This window comes from Sebastes umbrosus, chromosome 24 (genome assembly GCF_015220745.1).
Source record: "Sebastes umbrosus isolate fSebUmb1 chromosome 24, fSebUmb1.pri, whole genome shotgun sequence".
In the NCBI taxonomy this organism is placed as follows: domain Eukaryota; kingdom Metazoa; phylum Chordata; class Actinopteri; order Perciformes; family Sebastidae; genus Sebastes; species Sebastes umbrosus.
Genome location: NC_051292.1, coordinates 11,637,974 through 11,648,241, shown reverse-complemented (window position 1 = coordinate 11,648,241; position 10,268 = coordinate 11,637,974). Strand labels below are relative to the sequence as shown.

The window sequence follows — 10,268 nt, the reverse complement described above, 5'->3', positions numbered from 1 at the left end:
ATCACAATTATTAGCTAATTGCTCCACTTTCCTGTCTTTCTTCCCCTTCTTTTCCAAATGAATAACAATCATTTAACCAAGCTGTCGGTGTCTCCCTGAGTGTCCTCCTCTCTACTGTTATTTATTTGCTCACAGATTGTTTGGGGCCATGACAACAGATGGTAATTAACATGCATGGCCTTCAATTCCCCTGAATCTCAAAGACCTTTATTATGTTCCCCTGCCAAACTTTGACACTCTCATGGGGGTGATGTTATCCACTGATAGATTCTATTTTTATACCAAATAGAGCATTTATTAGCCTACATATCATTGTATTAAAGTCTGCTGCAGTCAAACAGTTTTTCATAAGACATGCAATACATTCATATTCATACTAATATGGGAATAATACAATTGCAAGACAAACAGTATAAGTGCATCAACTTAAAGGTGCAGTGTGTAGGATCTGGTGCCATCCAATGGTGTGGTTGCAAATTGCAACCAACTGAAGCTCCTGTGTACCAAGCGTGTAGGAGAACTAAGGTGGTCGACGCCAAAATGAGACAACACAAATGGTCCTGCCTAGAGCCAGTGTTTGGTTTGTCCGTTCTGGGCTACTGTAGAAACATGGCGGACTCCGTGAAGAGGACCCGCTCCGTATGTAGATATAAACGGCTCATTCTAAGCTAGCGAAAACACAACGATTCTTATTTTCAGGTGATTATACACTGAAGAAAACATACTTATTGATATTAATTTCTGCCAATAAATCCCCCTAAATGCTACACCCTGGCCCTTTAACACATTATGCAAAAATCCCCCAAAAATTTCCCTCAAGAGTCCACATGTATTTACAAGCATTGAGCCCGAATCCAGAGGCCGTTCCCTGGCTATAAAACCCCCTCTGTGCGTTTACTCCTCCACACCACAAGGGCAGTCATGAGCAAGGTGACCAGCACCGGCACCGCGATGAACGGGGCGAGGATGCTGGTCGGCGGGTCGTGGAGGAGCCGGCCGGTCAGGGCGCAGTCGTGGAAGTAGATCCGGTGAATCTGCATGAAGAAGCGATCGACTATCTGGTTCGGCCAGAAGCAGTCCACCCTCAAGGCCACCTGGTAGGTGCAGTTTGTCAGCCCCTCGTAGGCCCTGCAGAGGGCGACAACACACAGTCAAATCTACCTAAATCATTCAACACAAACATCTCGGGTCATGAAGGTTAGAAGCCATATTTCTATGATGAACTTAAAGTAATCATTCTCCTATAGAGAGGTAGTCAATGGCGAGAGAAAAATATTGTTTTGCGCCATGAATCAAGAAAGTCTCAGGTTGTTGTAGTATCATTTAGTTTTGTGTGAAACCGCACAGTGAACTACATCTCTCGTCTCGCCCCTACGTCACCAATGAAACCACTAGCTAGCTAGCTAACATAGCTATGACCACGCACAAATAAAACGTTATCTTAATGTGTTATATCCAGCAATTCCTGGTATTTTTATGAGCCTGGTGTGAGTACATCCCAGTATGAAACACACAGGTATCGTAGCATCAGAGTGAGAGAGACGTCAAAACACGACTTTTGGGTGTGTCGTCTTTCTAATAACAGATTTTCACCGTCTTATACTTCAACAGTTTTAAAACAAACTTCATCTTGACTTGCAAAATTATTTTTTTAAATTGACAAACATCATATGTGTGATTCATGGCGCAATTCAAACGGGATCAAAAAAATATTTTGTTGACTACCTTTAATTTTTCTTTCTGACATATGGTCCCATGGTGGTCCACCGGAAGGGGCGTGACTTCACCTCTCTATAGCTCTCACTCTGCGTTACAGCATTTTAGAAATATTGTTGGAGCCAATATGTGTTTTGGGGCTTTTTTTAAAGACTAGTTTACATTTTGTGGGTATTAGTATGCCACACCACAAGGGGGCAGTTGACATGTTGGTGATGGGTCATGACAAACAATCAAGTAATAAGTAGACACAGGTGGGTAGTCTCAGTGTGTTTGGAGGTGAAATGGTTCTTACAAAACAATAAGGTAGATTCTAAATATTGGACAAGTACTAACACAGAGGAAACTACAGTGTACAACCTACAACCACATGGAGGAAGCAAGCAACCAAGGATTAACTAAAGGTATGCGCGTCAAGAACACATGTCCACACACCACCGTGGCTATCGGTATTGGGCCAATTGGTCACAACAAATACAGGTTGAAATAGTCTCTCGTTGTGTCTTTGAAACGTCCTTTCAGAGTGGAACCAGAGTCGGGCCTCCTGTTGGTAGGAAAAAAGGCAAAGGAGTGTCTAGAATTACCAGTGGGCCTCGACAAAGCTAAATATAACTGCTAGGTGGTAGAGGGCAGGGGAAATGGAGATGCATACCAACAGGGTAGCACCCTCAGTACAGCATTGCACCATACCAGGACGGATTCTGTTGCGGATGGCCGCTGGGTTTAACAGCATAGCTGGAGGCCAAGTGGGCCCTTTAAAGAAAAGTCCATCATGTTCATCAGAAATGACTTTTTCTGATCTAATCTATTGTTTAGTGTGACATTTCCCAGCTGCCCTTACAAAGTACGTACTGTTGCAAGGGGTATGCATACAATAAGGACGTACTACTTCGTCATAACACCGTGAACTTTGACCCTCTTGCTCATATATCCGCTGTACAGAGGATTGTGGGTCAGAATATAAGCATGCTGGCTTGCATACTGCAAAATGCGACCGGATGTAGGAGGACATCCTGGTATTTTTGGTATACTGCATTTGACATACTATGTATTGAGACATAGTAAATCTTTTTCTGGCATATTGAATAGTATGGTAGTATGGTATTGGAACGCACAGTTCTCATACTCCTTGTAAATTTCATTTGATGAATTTGATTATTAAATCTAGGACTTAGAAAAATGTGTGTTGAGCTCAGTGAAAGTGTTTTTGTCTAAAGATAAGACGAGTCAAAAGAGACTGGAGTGTTCGAGTGACGCCATCATGTTCTTTCTAAAAATATAATTTGTTTGTAAAAAGTTTTTGAGCGTGAAGGCCACAAGCTGAAACGCGTTGGTCTCACAATAAAGTTGTTCTGGAGTTTTGCCCTCTTTCAAAAAAAAGTTTTTAAAACTAACAAGGCATGGAGTGAAGCTGCAAACACAGACAGTATTTACACCCACACACACACACAGTGATTCACTGAAACACGCACTCAAACACACATTGCCAATTAACAGTTTTTGGTGACTAATACATTCTATGATGTAAGATTTTATTAATCTGGTTGCAAGAATACATTTTGGAGATCAAATCTAAAGTGTTAATTGGACGGAAATCATTAGAAAGTGCACAAACGCGGACGTCTTCCATGTGGAGAAGTTTGAGGGTTTTGTGGCGGACGACGTGGGCAGCTAAAGAAAGGTCACTCGAGACCTAATAAAGAATAACTCTGATCATCATAGATCACTTTCACAAAGCGGACAAAAAATATCCCATCCTCGAGTTTTTTTCCTCGAGTCATCTTTAAGGTGAGCCCACAGGGATTGTTTATTTTCTCTTGGAGAGAGAAGTACATGATCAGCAAAATAAGTAGCGTACAGAGCAGTATCAGAGTCTCAGAGAGAAGAGGACGCTGTGATTTGCAAAGAATGTCAAGGGCAACAGCTAAAAACAAATATGAACCTCTTTTACACGACGAACCCGCTACTTTTTTCGGAGTTGTTTCTTAAAGAAGAGGCCTTAACGCTACTAAAACAATGGTAGAACGTGATGATGCACAGGGTAAATGTCATGGCCAAAGGCTCCATTGTGTGCACGTAGCTTCCTGTAGTGGATATCAGTAGTATTTTAGAGCCAGATTCCCTTTCAAGAGGTAGAAACACCATTTGGCACACTTTGGGTATCCAAGTGTGCCAAATGGAGAGTCCGCCTGGTCCTATCTTCACTAAAACCTTTGTAGAATCTATGTGCTTTGTGTTATTTACATCTGCTTTGGCACAGTTGTAGTCAAGGAGTTGCTGAATGAATTCAGTGGTGTCTCTGTTGTGACATCATTCCTATAATGGTGTTATCCATTGTCTAATCTAGAAAACATTTTAGATGAGGATAAAAATGAAAATGTTTCCTTTGCTTCATCACAAATTACTCAGACATAGTAACAGTCACAATGTTACTGACATTGGGGATGAATTCTCTGAAGTCTTACCTATCCATAGAGACCAAGATCATGCATATAGACCTGGTAGTTGTGGAGCTATTGTACAACACCTTCCAGCACCCTTAAGAGGTTAAAGTTTAAGGCCATAGGAGCAGAACCTCTGAGTGTATTGGATTGATAAATGTGCATTTTATTGCGTCAGCTTTTCATTTTGTAGGAGGAAGACTTTTATTTTCGGTGCCTCTAAACTGGTCTGCGCCCACGCACAGTTCTAATTTTCTTTTCTGTGAGGTTTATTTCTCCGTTGCACAGCCAGCTCTCCAAAGGAGCTCGACGATGGCGTCAAATGCTGTCGCCAGGAGTTTCCTGACGCAACTGCGAACCCTGTATGTGCCTGTACGAATCTTTTATGATGAGTTACAACTGCACACACACACACACACACACCAACAAAGAGCTGCGCCACTAATTATGTGCTGGAACAACTGAGAACAGCGAGCCAGGAGGGAAATCACAGTTTTGACAGTGTAGCTTCTACTGTGGGCCTCCCAGCTCCTTTCACCCTTCTATCTGACTCATCCTCACACACAACACACACACTATAATGTGCGACAGATAAACTAAGAGGCTGCAAAGGCAGGTGGGAGATGTCATCCATCCAGATCAGAGAATGAACCATAGTCAGATCAACAAAACCATTAAACCTATAGGGATAAAAATGTACATTTGATGTGATGCTATGTGCTGCATTTACATTAACCTCTCGGCCTCTGGCTCAGGCCCCTGCTCAAAAATGATATGCCCAAAATGAATAGAGTATATCTCTGCAAATACAAGGTCTATTTGAATAATCTTGGTATCATAACAAAGGTAACACGTGCGAGAGTTCTGCAGAGGTGTAAGCATCAGTACATATGCTGCTGGGTCAGAGTAAGAAGTAAATAAAATATGTTTAAAAGCATGATTTTAAAAGTGAAATTGTAGAACCACGAAATATTTCTTTTAGGTCATAGTATTAAATTAAATATGTGTTAAATAATTGTTAAAAAATAAGATGTGTTATATGTTAGCATGAAGAATTCACGTTTGGTGAGGGACTAAAATTTGGAGTGATCTGAGATGTTTTAAAATAGTTTTAGTCCTTTTAATACAATATATTACCTTACATTACATATATTTTGTAAAATGTTTCTTGTGAAGTACGTTTCTTGTAAAGTTTCCTTTTGTGTAATAATGTGTAATTTCTTTTAGTGTTTAATCAAAGACACTACTAGACCTTCTGGGATTTTAGTGCGCCTTTAACTAATCCATTGGATCGGCCATTGTCTGTTTTATCTTTCCTTGTGAGGCTTTCAGTTACGTTAAAAGGGGGGTCTGAGTGGTAGAGTAGCCATCTTGCATGCATGCTTTATTGTGTGGTTTTGAGTCACCTTAGCATGCTGTATCAGGCTATCAAATAGGCGTTATCAGTCGCAATAAGCACCATTAATGTGGGTCAGTAGGGGCCTACTACACCAACTAGTAGGTTTTATCCTCTATTCTCATGGTAGATCGCTGAAAAGAAGGTATAAAAGAACATGAAAAGCAACCTCTAGCGACCGTAGCAACAGGTGTTGTAGTATAGACAGGGTAAAGCTCTGCATGGGATGCAGTTTGGGGGCATTGGATGCGACACAAAACTCAGATTTTTCACCCAGGAGATAGGGTTCGAATCCCGTGTGAAACCAACAATGTGCAGTTGTCTTTATGTTCGCACGGGTTAAGTTTTACTTTCGAAACGCAGTCATTTTAAGCCAGAACACAAAGTTTTCCCTTAAACTTAAAGTGTTTTTGTTGCCTAAACCTACGTTTCATTCAGTTTTACATGTCAGAACGTGTTGCTTTTAAGTTTCACCTTCACTTTTACAATGCCCCTACTGACCCACACCTATGACGCTAATAGCAGCTGATAACGGCTATTTAATGGCCTGATAACAGTCAAATCAGGTGCAAGCTTGAGTGTGGTGGAAAAAGTTTTGATTTTGGTCTTTTGTTGTCTTTTATTTCATGCATTGTTAATGAAATCTATATATTTCTTATAGCAGTCTCTGGGTTCAGTTAACTCTTTTTCTTTATTAAAAGAGGATTTGTTTCATTCTGTGAGAGCTCCGTCAAAGAATAGAGCCTTTTCTGGCAAAGTCTAACTCCATCCATGTGCCATAAATCAACCCCTTGAAGCAAGCATCTCTGACTTTTCTTCTTCGCCCACTCTTTTTGCACAACTCTTTCGCTGAACTCACTCCGTGGTGTCCGGCCAGCTGCACCACAGGCCTCGATCCATCCCTCCCATGTCGAATTTGAACTTAGCTAAGCACAAATCATTGATCATCCTCTCGTAGAAAGCCCTGTTGCAGCCGGACACTGATGGCAGGACTTGAGCTAAAGCACAGGAGAGGAAGAGAGACAAAAAAAAAAAAAATGGGTGATATGAGGTGACCACTTTATCTCAGCCAGTGGGGAGCAAAACTTTGCATCATTGTAATGCTACAACAGATTTTTACAAAGCACTACAGAGGTTATCTGCTGTGTTCAGTTCTTGATAATTAGGAATATGTTTGTGCAACAAACAAGGTCATGTCCTGGCAGTGGTTACATCCTTATTGGACCACTTCTTCCCTATTAGGCTGCTACTTTCACGAAGAAAAGATTTTAATTTGCAGCCGGAGCCCCAATCCCATTTGTTTACTTCAGAGATGTGTGTTAACAGGCTCTTAACGTGGAGGCAGACCGCTGCCGGTCCCGCAGGACTCGGAGCTGAATGTAACACCGCAGAGCGGTACAGTACATGTAGGAGAGGGAGCTTTAAGCAGGTTGTTGTTATACGATCGAGAAAACATGGCGGATCTCGGTCTGTGGCGGCCTGATAAGGGCCCAACTGTGTGCCCATTATGTTTGCTCTGTCTCAGCCGGCTCTCCAGGCTCTGAAACACTCAAAGGAGGACTGGATGTGTTGACACGGGGATTTTAGAAAGAGATGCTACCGAAAGGAGAATGTGGAAAAATGGTCGAGACCCCGTTTTCAGAGAAGAGGTGCTTCGATAAAAAACGATCAAACACAAAAACTGAACATAGAAATGGTAATTTTGCAAAAAGGAAGTCTATTAGTTACAAAGATGCCTTAACCAGCATTGCATTCATTAGCGTGGGTTTGCTCCGGGTGCTCAGGTTTCCTCCCACAGTCCAAAGACATGCAGGTTAATTGTTGACTCTAAATGTCCCGTAGGTGTGAATGTGAGCGTGAATGGTTGTCAGCCCTGTGATGGTCTGGAGACCTGTCTAGGGTAGGACCCCGAATGGGATAAGCGGTTACAGATAATAGATGGATGGATGGAAACACCCATCAGTCTAGCGTGAATTTTGAGCGCCACTGACTCAATATTTATGGATTTTTAAAGAAAAAAATATGCTCATGAATATGATGAGATGTCACTAATGTTTAGCGAGCTGCTGCGCTGCTCAGCATGAGTCCACAATCAGACACATTCTCTGGAGTAATACTCAGAATGAAGTTCTATTTTAATGCCTCGTAACAATTACTGTTAGCAGCTATATTGAAGCTACCCTGGTAACCTGTTGGACATCCACGTTGCAACAAGCTGCTGCTGTAAAACATGTGAAGAGCTGACTGATGCATCTGGTCACTCTGAGCCATGAAAGAAGAAGAATTATGAACTGTTATGCCACACAAACCTAATCATGGCCGGATGCTGAAAGTATAGTTTTTACTCAACAACTGTACCAAAGTACAATTCAGAGGTACTTGTACTTCACTTTACTATTTTCAATTCCATTCTACTTGACTAGTCTTGTACTTCACATGAGAGTTACTTTACAAATTCAGATTTTACACAAAACATATGATGAGTTCATAAAATATGATGTATTATTATTATAGATTAGACACCCCAATGATATTAAAAATAGCTTCAACCCCAGCAAATGCATTAGTAATATAATATAATATAATACAATATAATATAATACAATATAATAAAATAAAATAAAATATAATAAAATATAATATAATATAATATAATACAATAAAATATAATATAATACAATAAAATAAAATATAATATAATATAATATAATATAATATGATACAATAAAATATAATATAATATAACGTAATATAATATAATACAATATAATAAAATAAAATAAAATAAAATATAATATAATATAATATAATACAATAAAATATAATATAATGTAATATAATATAATATAATATAATATAATACAATAAAATATAATATAATATAATGTAATATAATATAATATAATATAATATAATATAATATAATTTTAGTGTGACAGTCTACATTTTTCTTTTGATACTTTAAGTACATTTTGCTTATAATACTCAAGTATTTCACACAAGTAAAAGTTGATGCAGTACTTTTACTTGTAACAAATATTTTTTAAAGTGTGACATTGCTCATTTTAGTCAAGGAAACAACCTAAATACTTTCCACACCTCTGACCTTGCCTCAGACTAAAAACCAAATTTAAAGGCACACTGTGTAAATTAAAATGTATCAATGAATGAATGAATGAATGAATTTAATACGACTGAACAATAAAACTATACAAAAACAACAAAACAAATCAGAGATGGGATTGAACTCAATCATCTCTGAAATATGCTACTGCGTATGTCTTAGTACACACACATTCAAAAAATGATTATTTATTCATGTATTCTTTATTACAACTTCCAAATAACCAAAAAGAACTCAATACAATATCCCAAAATGCAAAATAAATCATAAAAAGTTGAAGCCACTTAGAAGAACTTCCCTACCTCAAACACTCACCTGCCATCAGCAACACCAGGAGTGACGCGCTCTCCAGAGCCATGCCCAACTAACTCCAAGGACCTTTTACGCACTCCGCTCACTCCCTGGAGGCCAAATAATATCTCATTCTTCCTCTGGTATTCAAGTCAAAGCCACTGGTCCAGGAACCACAGAGCAACAGACAAACTAACAGCAGCTCCTGGTCAACAAGAAGGCACCAACTGTGCGTAAAAGCCCCCTTGACCTTCCCTTCCTTCCCTCAGCGCAGCCCTAATCATAGCAGCTCTGCGTGTCATCTGATCCGTTTTGTGCTGCTGCTGCTGCTGCCGCCTGCTGCGTGGAGCTGCTCACAGGGGACGAAACAAAGTCACACAACCAAAATTCGTGCCAGGCGTGATGAACCCAGTGGTATCATTCCATTTTATATAGCTCTAATTTCATTTTACACCATTATCAAAGCATATGGGAATAGCAGGGGATGAAATAAATAAACTTGGAGTATATGAGTTGGAAAAAAGTTGTCCCATGTGGAATATTATAGGAATATTATAGCCCAGAAAAAAACATCTAAGATATTAAAAGTCTGATATGATAAGATAAAGTCAAACACTGGGTCCTTGAAGGAATGCTACTTTATTTTGTAACTATACATTAACTCCCTATATTCTATGAAATGGGCCTTTAATTATCACAATCTATAATTTAGCTCTAATTTGCACCATTATCACTGCAGAGGCCTGCTGTAAGATACCTCATTAGACTCATTATACGGTTTTAATTAAATGCCTATATGGGTTAAGTTTGCCCCATTACTTATTTACTGTTTTGTAATAGATTACTTAGGAGTACCATTCTTCTGCAGCCCTCCAATCAAAGCTCTCTATGGACTCACACAGGGAGCCATCGCAGAGCACAAAGACACTATTCCCATTCCCATGTCCCTTCTCATATCAGCGCAGATCTCATGCAGCTCAGTAATGTCAGTAATTGAATGTTTTATCTGCAGATTTTTTTTAGTACAGGAACAGAGTGACGTTCATTAGTATTCTCAAGGCTGCTCTGCGTTGTGCTGCCACCCAGTGTGGCTGTCCGAGACTAATCCCATACTGGAGCTCAAATACATGCTTTCATGTGGACTGGTCATAAATTAGTGACTGCTTTCTGTATTTGGGAGGAAAATCATTTAAATCTAAGATTTGTTTGGAAGACAAACCCTTTTTCTGGTCATTTTTATTTGCTACTAAAGAACATTGCACGCATTTGAGCATTAATTTACATGCTTGCAAATGGCATA

The 10,268-nt window shown here is 39.5% G+C and overlaps 1 protein-coding gene across 1 annotated transcript; it reads right to left on the bottom strand.

The window, feature by feature from the left end:
- Positions 1-82: 82 nt before the first annotated feature.
- LOC119483840 (receptor activity-modifying protein 1-like) lies at positions 83-9,268 on the bottom strand. The gene is made up of 3 exons (XM_037762346.1): positions 8,993-9,268; positions 6,413-6,551; positions 83-1,128 (listed from the first exon to the last, which is right to left on the bottom strand). Exons 1-3 carry the CDS (start codon positions 9,033-9,035, stop codon positions 873-875), a joined length of 438 nt encoding a protein of 145 aa, XP_037618274.1. The 5' UTR covers positions 9,036-9,268; the 3' UTR covers positions 83-872.
- Positions 9,269-10,268: the final 1,000 nt, after the last annotated feature.

Coding starts and splice junctions, on each gene's coding strand:
- LOC119483840 (XM_037762346.1), bottom strand. CDS start 9,035: ATGGCTCTGGAGAGCGCGTCACTCCTGGTGTTGCTGATGGCAG. Junction 6,552..8,992: donor CCTGGTGTTGCTGATGGCAG/GTGAGTGTTTGA, acceptor CCTGTGCTTTAG/CTCAAGTCCTGCCATCAGTG. Junction 1,129..6,412: donor AGCTGGCCGGACACCACGGA/GTGAGTTCAGCG, acceptor CGCCCTCTGCAG/GGCCTACGAGGGGCTGACAA.